At 40.0% G+C, this 23,000-nt stretch overlaps 2 protein-coding genes across 5 annotated transcripts in view; one reads left to right on the top strand and one right to left on the bottom strand.

Annotated features, from left to right (window-relative positions):
* The window catches only part of arr3b (arrestin 3b, retinal (X-arrestin)), a 338,825-nt gene that overhangs the window by 206,511 nt on the left and 109,314 nt on the right, over positions 1 to 23,000 (bottom strand). The gene's annotated exons all lie outside the window — the stretch shown is intronic.
* Positions 1 to 23,000, top strand: part of fgf13a (fibroblast growth factor 13a) — a 72,151-nt gene that overhangs the window by 46,809 nt on the left and 2,342 nt on the right. For 3 of the 4 annotated variants that reach the window (XM_072436949.1, XM_072436966.1, XM_072436941.1), the window contains 3 exons: positions 13,125 to 13,235; positions 15,510 to 15,613; positions 22,252 to 22,450. In XM_072436949.1, the coding sequence (XP_072293050.1) occupies positions 13,125 to 13,235; positions 15,510 to 15,613; positions 22,252 to 22,450 (414 nt within the window). Of the gene's footprint in view, positions 1 to 12,002; positions 12,278 to 13,124; positions 13,236 to 15,509; positions 15,614 to 22,251; positions 22,451 to 23,000 lie in introns of those variants that run through there. The other variant, XM_072436957.1, reaches the window with a different exon arrangement.

Below are 23,000 nucleotides of genomic sequence, written 5' to 3'. Positions count from 1 at the left end.
CCAGAAGAATGAACCACACGCCATTCAGACTTTACACTTCACTCCAGTGCTTTAACACCACTTCAGCTAAAACAATAACCGCACGTTTAATACCTTTTCTTTTTTGACGATCTACATATCCAACAAGCCTGTGTGGTTGTCAATACAATGCAGAAATAGACTGCATGAATAAGTAATGCCTTTGGAAATGGAATGTGGTGTTGGGAGCCTGAAAGTGTCAATATACAGAATCAGAAGTGTGTAATTATCTGGGACTGTTTGAATTTTGTTAGAGCCTATTAACAGCAGGTATATACAACTTTATCATAAGGAATATATACAAGTAAACATTTAAAAGATTCAAATTTATGTGGGACAAATAGAGCACACGGCTTTTTGTTAGCGCTCAAGCTTGAAATAGACTTGAAATGAAAGTTAATGAAGCGTAAATATTGCTTGCCAGAAAACATATTGTAGTCTCTATCCTATGTATTTAACCTTGAATTCACACAGCCTAGAAAATCCCCCATCAATATATACCTCCAGGCTAATGTCGCTAATGGACTGGCCATGTTATTCTCTTATTTACTAATGACCGCATAATGAGGGCGAAGGCTTAATCTGGGCTAAATGTGAAAAAGTGCAAAACATACAAGAGTGAATTTTCACAGCGATGAGCTAATTATGTGGTACACTGGGGCCAAACGCTCACTCAGCAGCACACGGAGGGTGCAGCAATCATTTGCCAACATTGTTTTTTGTGTGTGTGTTTGTTTTTTACCTTCTGTCACGATGGGATTGTTTAGTGCGGCATCACGGGTCCAATGCACAAACAGCATTAGAGAGCTGAAACTGTTTCACACTAAATACTGTCAGTGGGTGTAACTATTTATAGTTTATTCAATTTAGCGTGCTCTTTTTCATGACTCTCTAACGGCAGATATAGGTGGCAGCATGAGGTGATGTTTTCAAAATGGCGAAAACAACAAATAAGCCACGTGATTGAAACCCATGAATTGGCCTGATTGTAGTGGAACTGTTTAGTATATTCATTATTTTTTATTGTTGTTTTTATGGTTTACTTTTCCGGAGGGTGATTGCCACCTGCTTGTCTCCAATGACCTTTATTCACTCATACATGATAATTGCAAAAAATCCCTTTTACACGCATTATTACTGTGAAACACTCCAATCAAAGCAATATAATCTACAAGCAGCGGGTTTAACCTCCATAAAGGTCACCTGGTGCACCTAAACTCCTTTAGAATGGCCCAGTGGGTAAAACAAGGGATAAATACAGAAGCTTTAAATGTCTGAACTTGTTTTCTAAATACACATTTCACACTAGTTTCCCTCGTGCTTTGGAGCCCTCAATGATAAGTGTAGTTTTGTGTATTTCTTCTAACCTGAGCCTTGTCACGGCGCGCTGCTCTGTGAGTCAGAAGTATTCTTTTCATCTGACAGTGTGGAGCAAGCATTTTCATAATAGGATTATTTTAGCGCTGCTTTCTTCTGAAAATAGCAATAAGGCTATTTTGGCCTCCCACGTTTCCATTGAGATAATAATAGCACCAGTACAATGAACGACATGGTTTGTTACATATTGACGGTTGAAGGATATTTTACAGTTTATGGTTAATACAGTTTTATACAGCCTTATTTTGAACATATTTATTATTATTATTTTGCAAGCTTTGTTCAAAGTATTATTGAATTAGTTATAATAATCCCTGGAAGAATCAAGCCAAATGCATTCACTATCCAATATCAAGCAGATAACCTAAACATGCAAATCACTTGATTGTTAGAAACAAATACAAATATTTAGGCTATTTTAATAATATTTTTAGGCTTTATTTATTTATTTTAAATGATTATTTTAAAACGTTTGCTTGTATAGTAAACCTGGAGTTAGAAAAGTGCATTCTATTATTTATGTATGTGTGGAGGTGGTGAGATGGTACATCATTGTCCTCATCAGCAGTTCCCAGGGTCAAATGTGAAGGTTGGTGTAACGTTTGTGTCAAGACAAGGGATGTCCTCTGGTGCATGTTCATAAAACAACAATACTTCAACATCTCAGTACTTGATGTTTCCTTAACCCTTGGCCCTGTCATGGTGATTGTTCACTAAAGTCAGTGGTCCAGCCTCATTACCCTCTGTACACGGTGACTCAGTCAAGGCAGCTCCATGTGATCTACACCTCCATAAGCTCCATCACATTGTGCTTTGATGTATTGCATGCCACTGTTCTTCACGTGCCAGTACTTTTATTCTATACTCCAGCACAAACAATAAAGACAAAGGACTGCATGCCAAATCAAAATGAAAAACACTACACTCTGAAAGCCTCATTGCAGTGAATGTACATAGAACATATGGTCAGGACTGCGTGTTCCTTTACAGTTAATCCAGTCACTGCAGGGACAATTAGATTGCCACATCTCATCAACGCCCGCTGCATTTACTCTGACAGCTCTCTCAGGCTCCATTAAGTATCACATCTAAATTAGAACTTAAAGTAATGCTAAATCTGTGAGGGTTAGGGTCAACATGGTGTTTATGGGTGCTGAATGGCCTCAGAGGCATCCAGAGTGATGGAATGGTCAGCTATGAGAAAGGCTAGAGGTCCTTCAGATGTACCATAAAACATGTCCACAACAGCCGCGTGTCATGTGTCAGTCTAGTTCTAATCCATCGTTACCACAGAACATTTCTCATGGCCTAATCCCATGGAATCCTCTCTTAAAGCACCCAATGTTCAGCCTCACTTTGCCTCTTTACAGGACTGAAACGTGCTGCCCACGTGTCAACAGAGAAGAGGTGCATTGAGAAAGTGAGGAAGTCTAGACCACGTTTATCAGTTTGAACATAACTAACTCCAACTGTTTAATTTAAACTATTTAATAGCAATACAACACAGTATTATTACCCACGCTGGGAGTTCCAGTGGACTCAGTGCTGTTATTGAATGACTGTAAAGTGCAATTACTGTGAGCTTCAGAGGTCTAGGCCTTTTAGGCAACAAACCAAACGAATGAGAGTGCAGTATTGCTGTCACTACAGAAGTGTTACAGCTGTCAGCTGCAACACTGCAAAGTACTACGGACAACAAGCAATGAAAAGCAGGTCTGTCTTACGCAGGGAGGATTATTAACAATAAATAGACCTGGCAAATGAAATTCATATCATTACATCATATCTGGCCACAAATTCTTTATATGGGATGTACGCATAATAAACTAAGATGGACGTCTCCTCATCTGCATGGATGAACTCTCCCTCTACTAGACGAGCCGCCCTTTCTCCTGCTAAGTTCTGGCATCATCTGTAAATGGAGGTGTTTCAGTCCATGGGATGCTTGCGGTTTTTACTTTTTTCTTCTTCTACTTTCTATTCGTTTTTCCTATCTGAGAAGAAAGGTCTAAGGACATGCATGCTGGGACAGTTATACATTTGCTAAATGATGTGAACATTGTTTAATCAGCTTTTGATTCTTTCATTGTTAGATTCTCATAACTTAATTTGGTTAAATCAACAGTTCAGAAACGCCCACCGAGGTTGTTATAATTATAGGTATTACGAAATACATTGAATAAAAAATATGCATTCTGAACAATAGCAGGCATGTTGTGGCCATTGCCTCACTGCTGCTCATGCTTTCTGCACAATAGAGGTCTGAGAGCTGTGAGCTGTTGCTGCTGTGAGTTGGCCTACATTCTTTACTACACTGTTCTCTATCAGAGCCAGCAGCTCCTCCCACCTGTTCCAACTGTGCTTCTCTACCATCTATTGGCATTCTGTTTGCATTAGGAAACATGAATCCAACTCATGGCCCCCACAGGAGATAAGACAGCACTATATGAAACCACTTATTCTGCTTCCTGTGTGTGTTTACAATGTTTTAGTTCAACCAGGGTATTCAGCACCCAGGTCAAGTTAAGGGCATTATATGCTATTGGTATCGACCATAACCTATGATGATCTAGTTTTATGCTTTCTACAAATGGATAATAATAATAATAATAATAATAATAATTATAAATATAGCCGCAAGCGGCAATGATCGGCCCTCGCCACGCCACCGCCACGCCGCGAGAGGAGGGGGCGCTAACGCGCCCCAATTGTCCTTTTATTACGCCTACTGCTGAATCTGTGACGCTGTCACATCTTCTCCCCTTTGTTTTACCATCAAAAAGCTATTTTATTTTGAATTCTTGGCAAAATGTGCGGCTTTGCCGCACAGACACGTGACTCTTTGAACAAAAATATGAATAACTTTTGACGGTCCACCCCTGAAGATGAGTCTCACCAAATTTCAGGTTAATAGGGCTAACGCCCTGGGAGGAGTTTGTGAAAGTCTAAAGTGTAAACATGTTCTGGCGATTTCCCCATTGGAATAACATGGGAGGTTTTGGTCATCGCTACGGCAAAACCATAACAATTATGACATGGGTCTCATTGACTTTTTTGATGGGATGCCAAAATTGAGTTGTGTGCCAAATTTCATAAAATTTCGCAAAACTAAACATTTAACCTCCATATAAAATCTGTAGGGGGCGCTGTGGTGCCAAATTAATTTATTTCACTTCAAGTACGTTTAGCGCAAAGAGTTTAACAACCGATTCTAATTTGACGCAATTCGGACTTTATCTGCGCAAACGGCAGAAATGTTAAATTTGGGAAATTTCTGAAATTCTAGCTAAAGTTTGTGGCTTCGCCGCACATAGACCGTGACAGGTATCAATGTAATTTGAATAAATTTTGATGTCCCACTCCTCAGTAGCATTTTCACCAAATTTCAGCTTTATAGAGCCAACGCCCTGGGAGGAGTTCGTAAAAGTACGACGTTTGGAAAAACTCCCGAGTCCTGCTTAGCCATTTTTGAACCAATATGGCCGACATTTGGTTGGGTGGACGGCGTTGCCGTAATAATATTTTTTACTTCTCTTGTCACCATCTACCTCTGCGCCAAATTTCATGATTCTACGATCAGATTTTTTTTGGGTCATTTCCTATCTCTCAATGCATTTTTGGTACATTTGGGGGCGCTGACGCGCCAATTTTTTTAATTTTAGAAAAGGGAAATAGCCTGAATGTAGAGAGGCACGATTTTTAGAGGTGTGCAAATTTGTGTGACTTTTCGTCAATGTTCACTGGGTGAAAAATAGGGGGGTTGGTCCCGAGAAGAAAGAAAGAAGAAAGAAAGAATAATATTCCGATGCGAAAACAATGTTTCCCATTTTTCAAATATCATAAACTATACATTTTCGGAAAGCGCTCGCGCTTTCCTACCTCATGGTGTGGGTTCCTGGTCACTGACGGGTACTTTCGTCAATTTTGAGTGGGCTCCGCCCACTTTGTGTTTTTGGCCCTCTATACAGTAATAATGTTCAATTTTTGCATTACATGCTTATATGCACGGAACATGCAAGAGATGGGGAACGTATTCGTGAGCTACTTAGGGAAAATGAGTGCTTTACGTTGGGATGACGACCGTAAAGTGCTCGTTTAGTGCGCACTTTTGCACGGGCTTCGCCCGTTTACAACGGTAATGTTCCATTTTCCTACTACTAATTAGTATGCACGGGGCGTGCGTGAGTGAAGGAGTGCGTTAGTGAGTGTTTGGACGTGGGCGAGCGCTTCGCGCTCGATTTCGTGCGCACTACGTGCGCACTTTCGCAGCCGTGCTTTGCACGGCCTTACGAGATTAATAGGCCTCTCGCCAGCTTGTGGCGCTCGGGCCTAATAATACATTTTATTTGTAATGCACTAATAGGCCATTTTCAAGACCTCCAGACTTTGTAGTGCCCACAGGGACTCTGGAAGGGCATCTCACTTTATATCAATTTGTCTCCAATGCATGTATTGACTGAAATATAAACTAAAATATCTATTTTAAGAATGCAGATACTGAAATATAAGTTTTATTAAAATGTGTGTCTCACTGTGACAACATCAAGCTCAATGTGGCTGCTGTCTGCTCTTTAATCTCAGTCCATCCAAGTCCATATTTGATATGTCATTTTGGGAAGGCTTTCTAGGACATCTTCACAAATTTGAGAGAGGCTAAAATTAGCACAGAGGTATTAAAACAAACTTTGGGTCTGAGCATGTGTATTTTGGAGAGAGTACTGCAGGACTTTTGCTCCTTTACAGTATAATGCACATTCATGTCCAGATATTGGTCTTATTAGAAGTAAAGTGAGCTAAAGTCTGTTGTTTTGTATTGCTAATTTTTGGGACTTTTATTGACTCATCACCATCCTTTACATAGGATGGACTCAAACATACAATTACATGCGGGGAAGTAGTACCGAGCAATATCGATAATAGTAGTAGATAACCATTCTGTTCTGCTGAATTACAAGTCTTGCTAAAATAGCTTTCTGGTCCCTTCCTTGTTTGTTTATATTGACTAACAATTCACCAGAGCAACACACACACAGTGTCAATTCAGTGTAGTCAATTCACTTAATGGATTTAGAAAGTGCAGTATAGGTGTGACACACCTATACTGCACTTTCTACATCCATTAAGTAGGACAATATCCCATTGACGTAATAGAATTGTAATTGTTGAACAATCGTGCTTCATGAGCGCAGTTGTGATGATATTTCTTCCATCCACGTTCTATGGCTCTAGACACTCCAGAAAAATCACAAAACAAATAGAAACAGGTGTTACTAAGTCTTTCTCACACATATAAGTGCTGTGACTTGCTCCTTTAGGTCAACCTGTCGGTGCCAGTTTGAAAAAGACCTTATAAATAGCTAAAAGGAAGATTATATTTGGCTCTTGGAATATAGAATTGGTTGATGTAGTGATCCCCGCTCTGATTTTGGTGCAGTTGTGTGGTCATGTTTATGTCAAATGCTCTGTTACAATCAACCATGGTGTTATTACCCTGGATGAGATCGCAGGCCCACTGTGGCCCTGAGTACTGAATACTGATATGTTGATTTCACACTGACGCCGGTGTTCTTCAGACTGCAACATTTTGTCCATGTGTGGGGCTGCACAGGTGACCCAGGTTTCTGTGGATTCTGGTCAGATGAATTGAAGAAGCTTCTTGGATGAGTGGCAAAACATCGTGAACATGAATTGATGTTGATCGTGTGTTTTTGAACACTGGGCAATACTAAATAAACAGTACATTTTAAATCAAATCCTTACCATTTTGATTTCATAGCTTTGGGTGTTGTTTCATTGTTGTTATTTTTGTTATTTAAGGAGAGCCCCTTGATATGATCTTATTTGAGGGGGTCCTTCATGATTGGTAACGTTATCCTTTACTCACACTTTTTGAACCAAGAGATTTTCTTCTTTTTGTCCCTCATCCTCACGTCATGGGTTTCAATTTCCTGTTTATGGTTGCCATCAATCACTTAGTAACTTGGCTACTCACTTATGATGACTCCTCCTTAAAGCCGTTAGCCTGCAAAACACGTGAATTACTGATGATACCAGCCCATTGAGATCATTGATATAAGTCCTTGTTGAGTGTGTAAGCCTGTTGGTGTTTTATTTTAGATAATGATGATAATTAGCGTGTAAAACTAGCATCTGACCTCTAGTCTAACTTCTTGTCACCACTGAATATCCTCATTTACTTGTTACTGGGGAGGAGACCGGATAAATTAAATAAAAGTTGTATATACTTATTTTAATTTGCAGATTTAATTCACCAGGGAAATTATTAAATAAAAAATGCAAGGAATTCAGCTCTAGCTTCATTCACACGTGCCGCTGCTCTGGCAAAATGCCAGGTAAATTCCCAGGTAAGTTTGCATGTGTGAATGGGGCTTATGAATGTCTATGGTACAAAATATATAATATTTCATTTTTAATTGGTAATTGCTATGACAACTGTACTCATGTTTCATCACGATGGAATCCATGGATATTGTAACTGAAATCTAAATGCCTTTGGGCTTAAGGCACATGAGCCAGGCTGTGCATTTCCCACAGATTAGTTAAGGACTAGTTACTGTTGTTTTGCTCGGCGTGAGCGTGTGATGTGTGGGACATCACACCGTCACAGCTATTGGTTTGTGCCTGTCTCCTCCTCTGCTGGAACTATAACTGACTGATGATTTCTTCTGTATTACCCAACCCCCATTCTCTACACTCATGACCACCCCCCTCTCCTCCTGTGGTCTCTATCTCCCTCACACACACTCTCGCTTACGTATGTGCAGTCTCCATGGTAACGCGTGGTATCACTGTGGCACTGGTGGCCTAGCATGCTGCAAGCTGCTGGTGTAATGGATTTACTGTACCAGCACTGACTGAATGAGCAAGCAGGACACTGCCTGCAGGCTGAGGAGCGTGGAGCGTCCCTTGAGTTAAGAAGAGATCACTGTGTTTTCACCCCATCTTCACATTCTAGGCCAGAAACTCACCTCATATTCCCTCAGCAGTAGCACATTGTGGTCACTGTTCACTGTACAGGAAACCAAAGTGCACGTCTGCAGTGTGATTCATTGCCCTCTATCTCACACCAAGAGCAAGGTTATTCTCTCATTTACAGTGTTAAGCCTCAGGGCCCAATTTTAGCTCTGGAGTTAGAACTTTATTAAAGGGCTGCTTTAGATTATTCACATGAAATTATCAAAAATATTTACACATCTAAAAGTCAAGGTGATGTTTAACCTTGGTTTTACACTTCATTTCACAGCTTGTCTCTCTCTAGTGGTGAGCGTTGATATGACACAGCAGTGTGAAAACCTTCCTCTGTCTCAACTGAAGACAAAACAGCTGCAGCTGAATAGAAATAAATATTAAATTCAGAGTATCAATTGTATCGGTTTGAAACTTACTTTGTTGTTTATTTATGCCAATTCAAGAAAAACTTACATAACAAGTTACAAGTGTTAGAGAGGAAACTGACCAAAAAGAGCCTGAAGTGTCTTGCCTCAAGCTAACTTAAAAAAAAAACGTGTTGTTTTCTTAGTCTGGGAGCCACCCCTCCTACCTTTACTACCTTTTACTTACTTCGCTAGTTTTTCTTACCTTTTCCTTATTTTTCATTAGTGTAAACATTGGGCCATGTTGAGTCTTGTTTCAACCCGACCCTGGGGTCCCAGAACCCCCAACCCCCTTTTTTTTTACCAAAGCATCTGATGGAACTAGGACGTTAGTGTCTATAGTCACATACAGTGTCACACAGTCATGATATTTGGAACAAAGAATACTGACATGGTGAGGAATACATCAATATATAGCATTATATGGATTTATACACATTAGATATTGTATTGACAAAATCAATAAATATAAAAATACAAATTGTATTCTCATGGACAACTCCTCTACACAAACTGTTATATTCTGACCCCATGGCATATATGTAAATAAGAAACTTTCCCAATTTCTGTTCTTTTTTAATGTTGGGGTGTCAGCTCTAACAGAACATGACAAGCTCCTTTAGCCACAGAGTTTGGACTGTTTTTGGCAGATAATCATATTTTAATACTTTTTATACAATGCCATTTTTAGACAATAATTTTAAACAACAATTATTATTATTATTATTATTATTATTATTATTATTATTATTATTATTACTACTACTACTACTACTACTACTACTACTACTACTACTACAGTGTGATACTATATGCAACTTCTAATATGTTATGTTAGAAGTTGATTATAGTATTACAGTGTAATAATAATGATTATAATTATTGCTGTATGTCATTCTGTGTGATACATCTACATCTAAATTAACAATATGAATAGTCTGTTTGTTGCCTCCCAGTGCTCTCTAGTGGACAAGCTGTGAAGTACAGTTGCTTTCAAATGTTTTCAGTAAAACGTATACGGAACATTAGCCTACTTTTCTCCAGAAAACATGACTGCTGACTAATTTAGCAACGTGTGGTCAAACTCATAATGGAAACAAATATTTTACACATAAGATGACAAATCATACATGTTCACCTAATTCACGGAACTCAACATCCTCCCAACATGTGTGGCACATTTAATAAAAGAGAAAACAGTGGTTAACATCTTGTTCCAGACTTTCCTGGTGCTCTCTGTACAACACAGATTCTTTCCCTCAGTGCTAATGTTACATCAATATATTTCCGTCCAAAGTGGAGGGCCCCGCGTAACTAGTTTAGTCCGCGCATTATCGGATCAATTTACATCCTTTTGGTAATATGATAGCAAAGTCATATCTGGCCCCTGCAAGGAAGTCAAATCTTTGCAGTGTATCTCCATCGTTTTTCCATCCACGGGCGACCACTAAGCGTGTTCTTTGTTTTCCGGATCAACAAGACCTCGAAATGAATGTTTAATGAGCATTTTAGAAGTCATAATGGCATGTCGCTAATGTCCCGTACTGATCTTCCTGTTTATGACCACGCCTCGAGCTGCTGCCCCATCACTGCGCCGCTGACAGTTGTTCTGGAGACGCGTGGAAGTTTTGTCTAAATGTAAGACTGGTCGACACACCACACACCGGATTCTTCTCGGACTATCTCGACTCTCGCTCCTCAAGGCAAACATGAGTTTTCCTCTAAGAAAAGCGGTGTCAGGTATGCGTTCTTTATTGTGTATGGACTGCACTGATTTCATGATAATTTGTGGCAACAGACTTTTGAGACGTTTGAGAAATTAGTTTGTAGCATTTAAGTTTGATAAAGAGTTATTCTTTGTATGGAATAACTCTATAGTTTGTCAATAAACGTTGTAGAGCTGTCCATGGTGCTGAAAAAAATCTGACAGCATTCGACGTAAACGTTTATCTTTATTATTATTTTTGGATGTATATCATTGGACTATTTTTGTTTGTTTGTTTGCTTGTTTTTTCATTCAGCCCACTTAGATTATCTTTCATGTAGTATTTTGTCTATTTACAGAAATATGAATTATTGTTGTAGTAGGCTATTTTCGTTGTTCAGTTTTTGTTTATTTCTCGGGAATAAATATAGATGCAATTTACTTATACATGTATTACGTGTCGTACATTCATTGCAGAAGAAATGGCAGCAACAGTACAAATGGTGTGATGCATTCTGGGCTGTGGACTGTAGATGGCAGCATCGGCAAAGCTCTGCACTAGTTGCAGCTGACAGTTGAAAGTTAATGGATTTTTATTGTTTTCATTGAGTTCCAGCTCAATTTTAACAGTTTGAAAAATAATAGACCAGGTGTTAATATATATTTTAATAGATCGTTTTGATAAGATTTGAATAAGAGTACATGTATTTTATCTGTAAACACGTGCAAAATATCTGCAAGTATGAGTAATCGCTGCTCAGTGGATCTAGTTCTGTGCACATGGACGTGTGAAGAGAGTAGTGGTTCCCAAAGTGGTATTCTGGGCCCCTGTAATCTAGTCCACGTGTATTTTTTCAATTCAATGAACGCCCAAAATCAAAAGAATTGCCTCGATGGGCGACAATGAAATAGTAGAGAAACAGATCAAACAATGTTAATTTTAGCATAATAGCATTATTTATTGTTATTTTACATAATACGTTACTATTTCCCCCCCCCCAATAGCGTGGGGGACGCTGCAGAGTTTGGGAATGGCTGGTGTAGTGAATAGTGTAAGGGGTGTGCCCGGTGTCTCAGTCCTCCTCCTCTCACTACTCGCTGCTTGCTGTAGGAGTAATGCTGGAGAAGAGAGTTGAATGTAGCCTTCTCCATCCACGAGGAGTGTTTGGACCATTATCTGCTTGGCACTACTTTGGGACAGAGGCAGAATGCCGCTGATGATTACGCAGCAAAGAGATAAAGGAGACGCAGCAAACAGGTGTTTTTAACCAGGGGCCACTCTGCGCCGGAGCCATGTGCGCAACCACCTAGTCCCACCTCTGCTGACTTGGACGTGAATGGACCAAAGGATGAACGACTGTGCGGATCTCTTTTCCTTCTCGGATGGGTTTTAAAAGACAGAAAACAACAGAGCTTTTGCCCAGTTTGAAGAATGCTCTGTGAGAGGTTCACTGTCCACTTTGCCGCAAAGTACAGAAGGTGCATCGGGAAAAGTTCGTGACTCGTTCTGCTGCACAGTTTACTTCAGCGCTCTGAGTTGTGACAGGCTGAGTTTTTCACTAGAAGTGTTTCCACGCCGCCGCCAAGCTGGCCATGGCAGCGGCTATCGCCAGCTCCCTCATCAGGCAGAAGAGGCAGGCGAGGGAGCGCGAAAAGTCAAACGCGTGCCGCTGCGTGAGTAGTCCCGCGAAAACCAAAGGGAGCTGTGAAAAGCCGAGCAGACTCAGCGTCTTCTCCCGAGTCAAACTCTTCAGTTCCAAGAAGAGACGCAGAAGACGCCCAGGTCTGTTTCTGTCAGCACCTCTTACTATCACAGTGCAGTGTGTCGTGATCAAGGTCTTAGCCTGTGTTAAGATGTTTACGTCTAATAATGACAAGAGCACGTCCAATTTGAATGTGATACTATTAGAGAGTATCAGATGCAGTACTCTAATGTTCCCCCAAAACTCATGTTTACAATCATATTTTCTTATTGTTCTTCCTACCATTTTAAAGTTTAAAGTGTATGTGATTTTCATTCGACACCATTTTTCTACATGCTACGTCTCCATCCCAAATACTATTTAAAAAACTGTGAAGTCAAAACCGTTCTCATTTGAGCTTTAGTTGTATTGACTCATTTGAGTGTGTTATTTGAGTTGCCCAGGTTTGGGTTTTGTGAGCCTCCCTGTGCGTACAACTTCAGCGCAGGGGAAGTCAGCAGAAAGGGCAGTATTGAAAGGTAAGTGAGATGAAAGGATAGATGAAAGGTGTGGTAAACCGCTGTAAAGGACACTCCACTTGGGACAATAGCTGGGGAGTAGAGAGCACTTACCCACAAAGACCCACACAGACACAGACTGACAGGCGAGACAGCAACGCTCCCATTGAAAATATTGACTTCTAGGGAGCGTTAATTATGCATTCAGTGAAACCAGTAAGGAATTTGGTGATACTACAGAAACGGAAAAAGTAAAGTTATTCATGTCTTCTCTCTTTTTTTTTTAAAGTACCACCCGAAACTTTTTGATCGCAGTGACAACTTTGATTTAAAGGGTCAAAGTGTGTTCTGACAGCTTTGTGACGGCTCTATAAAATGTTAAATCCTACACGAAGGTCTTAAGTAGCATCGGTTTGTGTGTGTTTTACAGAGCCCCAGCTGAAGGGGATTGTGACAAAGCTGTACAGCCGCCAGGGCTTCCACCTCCAGCTGCAGGCTGACGGCACCATCGATGGCACCAAGGAGGAGGACAATGGTTACAGTGAGTGCACACTTTCTCTGCACTTTCTCTGCACTCTGCCATTCAAGATTTACCTTCATATACAATGTATTCAGCTCTTCAGATAAAGAGTTGTGTCCGTGTCTTGAAATATTACTATATTGAACCATATACATATTTTCCAAACCCCGCATTGGCTTACATTTGACTGAATAAAAAAAACAAGAATAGTGACAAGTGCACATGAAAACCAAAGATGTAATTTTTTTTCTGTCAGTGATGCTTTTTCTTGAAGGGGAAGGACATATAAAGGTAAAATCTTGAGCGTATCAAACCCATTTACATTAAAACAAAAAATACTTATGTAAATTAGGATTGAACTGTTCAAATACCAGCTTTAAGGAAGCATGAGTAGGCTATGACTGAACTGATAAGGTTGCAGCAGAAGTGAGAGACACTAGAAACAGCCTCTACTTTCAAACAGGTAATGGGCTTGCATGGCTCATTAAAGTACTTTGATGGTCTATGTTTACAACACTAAGCGGATTTAGCGCCTCTGTTTTCTCTCCTGACAAAATTCAATCGAGCTCACCAGTCTTTGTACTGTTCACGCTGGCTTCTCGATCTATGACACCTCTTACATAACTGCATCACTCAATACACTTACTGAAAAGAAAATTAAAGACCATGTTAAAACAGGAAAAAGACGAAGAGTGAATCTTGTTGCACTACTCCAAAAATAGCGAGGTTAGGGTGCGCTTGTCTCCATGGTGACGGAGCGCTCCTTTTTGAGGCACTGGTGTCTTATGATGGTAGGAGAGGACCTACTCAAAGATGCACACACAAGCATATGGGCTTGAGAAGGAGTTGGTGCTAGTTACTGCGATGCATTTACGGTAATCACATTTTTTTGCTTGGATCTTTTCAAATGGACATGCGCTGACAGTTCACAGGCCATTCTATTTAAAAATATGCAGCAGTAATCACAGTTGTAAACACTTGTTGGGACAGTATGTGCTTTGAACGCAGATTCTCGTGACCCCTGATCCCTTTTATGGTTGCAGTATCAGGAGGAGAAAGTGTCAGTGAAAGGAAGAGAGCCACAGTGTCTCATGTTCTGTCAAAGGAGAGAGATACAGCACACAGCATACATATTAGGCTTTAATATCCCCATGGTTCTGTGTATGTGTGTGTGTGTGTGTATATATATATATATATATATATATATATATATATCCATCCAAATGGTTAAACCATTGAACAAAATGTTTCAAATAAAACACACAAAAGCCTGTGCTTTGTTGTCACTTTAAATTGGGTCTGGGTCCTGGTGGGAGGACCACTCATGGCAGCTGTCCCCGAGTCCTTCTCACCCTACACCCTAATAATGTGGGTGGCTGCCCTGTCATCCCCTCCACTGTGGTTCTCAGGTGCTTCCTGCATGATTATTGAGCTCCATCACCACAAAGCTCTGTAATCCTGTGGAAATAAACGTCAACTACCGGTAGATGTGTTTGTGAGCCGTGTAGGAGCATCATGGCGAAAGAAAAGGGTAAATTCTGAATTTTGAAAGACAAGTAAACAAGAAAATACAGATAAAATGAGACTAAATTGTCTCTAGCTGTGTAAAAGTTGTGCTGTAAGTTGCATTTGTAACTTCTTGGCACTGGACCATGAAACTTCTGCACTGCACCAGCGAGCAATGTTCCAAAAAGTTGAAAAACTTTGCTGTACACTCAAAAAAGTAGTCTGCATTGTCCCTTGGCACTGTTAAAGTTACTATCAGGTCGCATACATTGAAGAGGGGCTTACATTTATTTTATAAAATGATTTAAGCTATCAAATGAGTAAGCTCCAGTATGTTAAAGGCTTGAATTCCCCTGAGAAGTAGAGCTACAAGATTTACAGCATCTCTGCAATAGTGAACAGAGAATACCATATTGTGCTGAAGCGACTGTTAGACTTTTACCAAAAACATCCTTGTCTCATTCACACATGCTTTAGTCATCCTGCGCTCTCCTTCCTCTTTTCAATTCCACAGCTTTTCTCCCCAGGGCACATGTGGATCCGGCTGGGGGTTTACACACTGTATTATTTTACACACTGTATTATTTGTGCTTGTGTTTACCTGACATGTTCATTTAGTTTCTTTATTCAAAATGAAATATCAATCCATTCAGTTCTGAGGCACATTTATCTATTGGTGAGGAGATGCTTTTAGATTCAACCCAAACTGTGTCTTTACATTTAATGAAGTGTAAAACAGCCAAATACAATGTTTATAGAATGACTGTCACATTCTTTGTGTTTCCTCAGCCGTGTTCAACCTTATCCCTGTGGGGCTGCGTGTGGTTGCCATTCAGGGAGTGCAGACGAAGCTCTACTTGGCCATGAACAGCGAAGGATACTTGTACACATCAGTAAGTATCTCCTTTTTGCACAGCTCTGCTCTAAATATTTCCTTTGGTCGTCCTGAAACAATATTTTAAGTGAGTGACAGTATTTCAGTTGTTCTGTCATCGCACACATCTAGCTTCACAGTAGCTTTATATTTCAAACATACAAGAAAGGATGGAGTGTGCTGTATCTCTTATGTTTCATTCATTTGTAGGTTTATGAATATTTTTTAGGTGAATATGTATCATTTTCAGTGGCAGGTGTAAAAGATGCACTCAAAGGACAAACACAAACACGATCACCGTCACTGGAGGAAATGAGTTGGTGCAGGTTCTTTCTGAGACGGAAACGATCGGATTATAATTACACAAAATACATAACAAATTATAGTGACAGTAATATGTAGGGAGAGGACCAGTTTAGTATCTGTCACCATTACACTCCCAGTGTAAGATTACAAATGGACTGAAACAAATTGTGCACTACAATTCTAGTGTTTTTGTTGTTGCCGTGGGTCTGGGGCTTGGGCCTTCAGTGAGGTCATACACAGTCCCACCCGAATAAATCCACCTCTTATAACCATCATATTACCATCATTATGATGCCATGGCTCTAGACACTATACATTTAGATAGAAACGTAGTTTAAACAGGCGTTGCTTTACCTTGTCCACGCTCGTTCTTCGCACGTTGTTGCGCGCGCCGCGTGTCAACGCGTTTTCAACGCGCCGATGTCCAAACTTTGAAAGTGGGGAACGAATCCGCCTGTAACAGGCTTTGCAGCGTCGGTGTCGGACGACCTCTTCTTACAATGTCTAACTTTTCTTGAAAAGTTTGTCTTGGCGTTGAAAGGCGTTATAATTATATCCTCGACCAAATCGATATCTTTTCCTCCTCCCGCCTTTGTGGGTTGAAAAAACAGCTTAGTAGTACAGGATTCACGTGTCTGTCAAATCCAGTTTCCTTGTTCAGAGTTTTTGAGGTTCCATAGGCCCGCCCACAGGACCTGCTTCTCAATATTGGTGATCCAATCAAAAATCGTGCACGTGATGCACCTGCTAGATGGCTCCTGAGCATCAGCAGCAGACGTACAAGAGCCAACTCTGAAGCTGATTGGTTGACACATCATTTTCATTTCCATTCACTTTAAGCTACAAGCATCAGCTCTGCTGAGGTCTGAAGGCCTTGGCAGATTTTAGAACCCTGGCAACACATGACGGCTGAATATGATTGGATAAAAGATCTAACTTAAAGACCAGCCCTCCACATCTCAACCTGGGGCAGAAGCAGTGCAACAAGAGGAAAGCCATGAAATGAATAGTAAAACTCTTACTCTGGGGAATAATTTTTAATTTTTAATATTTGAGGGAAAATATATATATTTTTAAATCATATTCTGATTATGTTAAGGTTAGCAGAGAAGGCCTTGCTGGTCCTGACGGGCCACCACTGGTATTGAGTCTATGTTAACCCACGTTATATTTTAGTTCACTCTTCTTTTAGGAAAAAAAAGTCAATTTAGAGTAGAATTATTTGTACTCAGAGCCTTGCAAAAGTCAGGAAAGGCCACGGCAGAGCACATTTAGTGGTATTTTTGAGCTAGATGCCCTTCCTAAAGCAAATACTGTATGTCAAACATGCAAAAGACCTGTCGTGTAATTAACCTCTGTGACTGGAATTGTGTCCTGATCCTGAATGTAGGAAATAAACTGAAAAAGAACAAAATAATGATCTAATTAAACAATATGGGTATTTCTTACAGTTGTACTATGTCTCCAGGGAGACATTTAATGCCATACATCTCCATGGAGACAAGCAGGTGGCGATCCGACCAGAGAAGTGACATCGTTCCGTAACCTTTGCAAATAATTCAGGATAGAAAAGACTGACAGTGTAATTGCCACAGCTTAGTGAGTATATGTTTTACATGTAATTATAGTTTCATAGCACAACTCACTGTTTGACAACATGTCCACAGGGGTTCCTATGGCTAAGCTCGCCTGAGGGGACTGTGCAGATATAATTGAAATACAACACTCCATCAGTGCATATTACATACGCAATAATGTAACCACCACAGCAGTCTGTCGCTCGCTCTGATTATAATGAAGGCTACTCGGCTCGCTGTAATTAAGCGCATTAAATAAGCCTCAAGATTAATTCAATAAAGTTAAATGTCAACAAGCCGCTTACAGCTGTTTTTAGCTGTGAATAAAGCTTAAGTTAAGATGTTGCTATTGGTTGTGAAGTGTCTGCTTTTGAATTGGTTGTTTCGATTGGGGGTAATTTGCTTTAGTAATAGAATATAATTCTTCATAATATTATTTACACATCTAAAACTTTAAGACAAACACATTCAAAGAAAAGTTTTGGTTGAATTGTTACATCTTGGCATTGTACTCACAGTTAACTGTTGTTGTGACTCATTTAGGCAGGAAATGAACAGTTTGTCCTCAAAGTTGATGTGTTAGAACTGCAAAAAGTGTTGAGTTTTACTAATTTCAGATGTGTGGTGTCACATTTCAAAAGACAACAGTTGTTGGAAAGAGAGGAGGATGATTTTACACTCATTTCAGAATGTGTGTAGAATGCTTTTCAAACGTATAGTACTCTCTGATAGCCAAATATGTGTTGGTATTTCTTGGTGTGAATAGTTTGAGAACCACTGGCCACTATTGTGTATCCAGGCTGAAAAGTTGTCACTGTCTTAAAGAATATCACTTTTATTTCAGTTACTTTGATTAGGTAATGCAGGGTACATGATGTTATATGTGCTGTATGTTCTGAGATGATGGAGCAGGAGGCAATATAAAAGAAGAAAAGCTGTGACTGTGGGAGAATTTAGCTGTGAATATATTCAGCGTCGCCGTCATGGTAAAAAACACTTTAATTACATCATGTTCTTTACTATAGATTTCACTTCGATTGTGCCTGTAACATCAGCTACTTCCACAGTGTGTTAAATTCACCAAGCTTTAACAATACTTTACTCTGTTTATTACATTTGCATAACTTTGTAGATGATGTAAAATTCAACGAGCCTTTCACATGATGCTTCTTCAGCCTCAGTATTGTTGAAAATACCACACATGGATGGGAGATGGACCTGAGATTGAGAATGGATTATTGTTGATAGTGGAAAGGCTTTCTTGTGCTGCAGAATAGATGGCACTTTCCGGAGAAAACTTAATGAAACCATTTTGAACCCATGATCACTTGAAAGTCAGGGCTACATTCTTTACACTCAACTTTTTGTCCCAGAGTTAATTGGATGTGGCCAAACGCCCTTTGTGAAAATATTGAGAACCACAGTGGTGTTCTGCAAAGTACTGCAAACAAGTGTGTGTCATTGTCCGGGCCCCTTTGACTCCGCTCCTTTTAAACGCACCAGTCGCTTTACCAGCTTTTATCCGTTTAGACTCACAATGCCTTCGGTAAATAACTGGCGCTGCGGCGTCTGCCTCCACTGGGCTGTGTCATTAACTAGTCCAACGTGCATCGGTGCTTCATTGTTGACACAATGTGGGTGTGTCTATTTGTGTTTGCGATTTGTCAGGCTGTTCAAAAGCAATGCAGTCCCCACCAAGTGAACAAAAGCCACCCAGATGTGCACCGGAGGAAATCAAGTTTGGGAAGAGTTGAAGTATTGACCTCTTGTTTAAGGATCATGGCTGAAAATAGAACTGGACGGATGACTTTGTCGTAATTGCTGTCGTTTCAGCTTCCTTTTAGCATTGATTCGACTCATCTGGGAAAATGCAGCCGACATGTTTTTTTAATAGAGGATGCTCGATCCATTAGTGTCTCTACGCCTACCACTGAATAGTAAACGTGATTAGTAATTACTCCCCAGGAAGCAGCACAAAAGCATCATAATTGATTGTGGTTTGACATGGATCCTTTATGTTTCACTGTTATTGATACTGGGAGACAGTAAACATGTTACATTTGCGGGCATTGAATATTCTTTGTAATGGTAGAGTTCATCATACTGTACAAAGATGTCAGGGAGCTGGGATTTTCTTTTGTTAAACAAATGACTTATTTTTCTTTGCTCAAAAAACACCATCAAATCCACAAAGAATACAAAAGATCATATTAGTCTGCATGTGTGTGTACAGGATTAAAGCTTATTATTTTTTATTTTTTTTATATAGGTATAGTACTTTAGTGCAAATATGTGATCTGTTTAAATACTTTTTTTTACAGTAGGCCTACTACAAATACTAGTACAATGGCTTATTGAACGCCTGTACCACTTACAGCGTGTTAGAGCTGTTTGTTACTTACCTAGAGGAGTCACTGTTTTATTTAAACACTTCTATGGTAAGATCAAGGCCTTGGCATAGCATATCCAAAATAATATTCCTCGTCTTCGTAATGTTAACAAATGCTTTGATGAGCTCCAGCACCAAACTGTCAGGACAAATCCTGAAAGCTACAAAAATATACCCAGCACAACAGCACACACCAACACCACATCAAAGACTGTTTCTGCTCTTGACAGTCTTAAAATATAATGCTGTCATTTTTATTAAGAAACGGGTTTGCAAGTAAAAGTCATATTCCAAACAGAAACAGGAGAAGAGTGTAGTGTTATCCTTTGACAAATGCATTTTCATAGTTTATTCTTTTGTCATCATCACCTCTTTTGTCCTCAGTGTCCTCCATGAACACGTACAACTACAGCCGGTGGCGGTAAATGCACCTTATAAGATGTTGCCATTAAAAGTAACACAACAGCAGTCTTGGTTGTTTAGACTGTGGTCTTTAATCAGAAGATATTCTTTGTTTCTGTGACTAAGCTGGTATGTTTTGCTGCTTTTTCTGTGAGTATTATTATTATTTTGAATAAACCTTAGCATCCTTATTTTTCTGTGGCAGGATGTTGCCAGGGTTGTAGCCGTGTTGCTATGAGTGTGAGTCTGCTGGGGCGAAAGTGAATGATCAAAAACACTTGTGTGGCGCAGGATCAGCTCTGGAGCAGTGAACAAAAGACAGCAATAACACAAACTACCCACATCCAAAACTGCAGCAGAGCGCATATTCAAGTGTTGAGGAAAATGTGCAGGACAAAGTCATTGTTGAGACAAATTGGAAGAATGCGCTCTTAGTATTATCCACAGATTCAAAAATGTACATTTACAAGCTTTGACCCATTTTGCAATTGTTTTCTCTCATCGCTTATTCAAACTTGTATTTTGAGTGAATCATGCAGGTTTGTGTAAACTCAATGACCTGCATTTGAGGCTTGAGTGAACTGGAAATAGGGCTATACAAAGACTGTTGTATAGAATGTTGCATTGCATTCTTTTCTAAAATAAAACAATAACATCCACTGCTTGTGATGGTGGAGAACCAATACTGTGCTTCACAAAGAAAGACGCAACATTAAAAACTGTAATTCATGAATATTGTGGTTTATAACTAAATACCAGATGAAAGAATAATATGTCTTCTTTAGAAAATGAAATGTGACATCCACATGGTGAAGATGCTCTCCAGCTAAACTAAAGCCACACAGCATGGAAGATATTTCACCCACTTTACCTCTGACCATGAAGGCTATTTACCATATGCATGTAGTTGACTTCTTTCTAAATTGCCACACACACAAGGGCGTATTCAAAACCACAGACAGACACATCACGCCGACACATGGCTTCTTTTAACTATCTATTAACTATCTTTTAACATTAATTTCTGTGTAACCATTAAAGCTATCAACGATATATTCCTGTAAGTATTTGGTCTATTTCACAATAAAAGTCACATGACGAAAGCAGGCGCCACTACTGTCCCTCAGCCTGGCTCAGGGGGAAATTGTCTTCCGATTAAAGTGGATTTTTAGACTCTCCGCACTAGCAGCCCCACAAATTGGGCAAACACACACACACACACACACACACAGACACACACACACACACACACACACACACAATGAGCCACCTAACTACTCTCTGGCGCACACACAGGTTCTCACCCGGGGGAAATAAACCACCGCTACTCTCTTGTAGTATTAATGGGCAAATCCTATATAGGCTCCTGATCCTAAACCAAACAAAGTGCTGGAAAGAACCTCAGCACAGTATGGAGTCTGCAAAATGAACTGCAAACCCACACGTCTCCAAGGAGGCTCCCCACAGAGTGTTCATTAGTGAAAGTACCTCAATACAATTAAAAATAAGCAGGCAGTCACACCTTGCAGGCATTACACCAAACACATATAGACCAATTAGAGGTGCCTAAGTCTCATACCATAAAGTCAATATTGAACCAAATGCAAAGACGGGAGTCATTTCATAACTTCTAATACAGTGGACAATATTCTGGAACATAAATGATTTAGATATACATCATTAAAAGCCAGGAGTTAATCTAGCCTTATGCTTTATTTATACGTAATTATCACATATCACTGTTATCTATGTCACAAAGTAATGCAATGTTAACTCCAGAAAATGGAGAGGATTGTGATCATTTTTGGAAGTATAAAGAGTGACATTTGATATAGAAGTTGAACTCTTTTTGTGGTTTACTAAGATGCGAACCACTTACATCACGTATAATTGATGGGTCATTATGTAGCAGACTATTTCAAATTAAGACTTAAAATTGTTCAAGCCAACGATCTGAAAAATGTGTGTGTTTTGTCTCCTCAGGAACACTTCACGTCGGAGTGTAAATTCAAAGAGTCGGTGTTTGAGAACTACTATGTGACATACTCTTCCATGATCTACCGGCAGCAGCAGTCGGGCCGGGGCTGGTACCTGGGCCTCAACAAGGAAGGCGAGATCATGAAGGGAAACCACGTCAAGAAGAACAAACCAGCAGCACACTTTCTTCCCAAACCACTCAAAGGTGAGTCTCTTTAGTTGTTGTACAGTATACAGCTTTTATTAATAATTGTAGCACTGCATTTGTGAGCGATGGCTTCTCAAGAGGTGTGACTTAGGGATCATCTCAAAATGGGTTGAAGCTGAAAAGACGTAATTTTTTTCGTCTCTCTCTGGACACCCTCCCCCCCTCAAAAGACGAAAGACTGACTTCACATAAAATGTTAACGCACTGATAAAACGATAGTAGCTTGATAGACCCTGCTCACCTTTAGTCCCTGAAGATCCTTTGGTAAGTTTATCAGTAGAAGTTATGAATTCTCCAAATAATGTCACCTGTCGCGCATGTTTGTTTACTCACGGCCAGCGTGGACTGAGTAGACCCACTGAGTGGGGCGGGTGCTCCCTCGCACAGGCCACTGTGTGCCGTGCTCCCCCGTACGCACTCCCCGTGCTCCACGCCGCACCCGCCGCCTAATGTTGGCCTAATGCTCGTTGCTGAGACAGTTTTTTAGCATTTCAAAACAATTACTGCCACAACGATGTATTGAAGCTTCAAAGCAACAAAAAGACAA

The sequence above is a fragment of the Eucyclogobius newberryi genome, unplaced genomic scaffold, assembly GCF_026437365.1.
Source record: "Eucyclogobius newberryi isolate DKJ021-1_F unplaced genomic scaffold, fEucNew1.0.hap1 SCAF_11, whole genome shotgun sequence".
NCBI lineage: Eukaryota > Metazoa > Chordata > Actinopteri > Gobiiformes > Gobiidae > Eucyclogobius > Eucyclogobius newberryi.
Note: the sequence above shows the minus strand (reverse complement) of the source record. Positions and strands in the feature narration are given on the sequence as shown.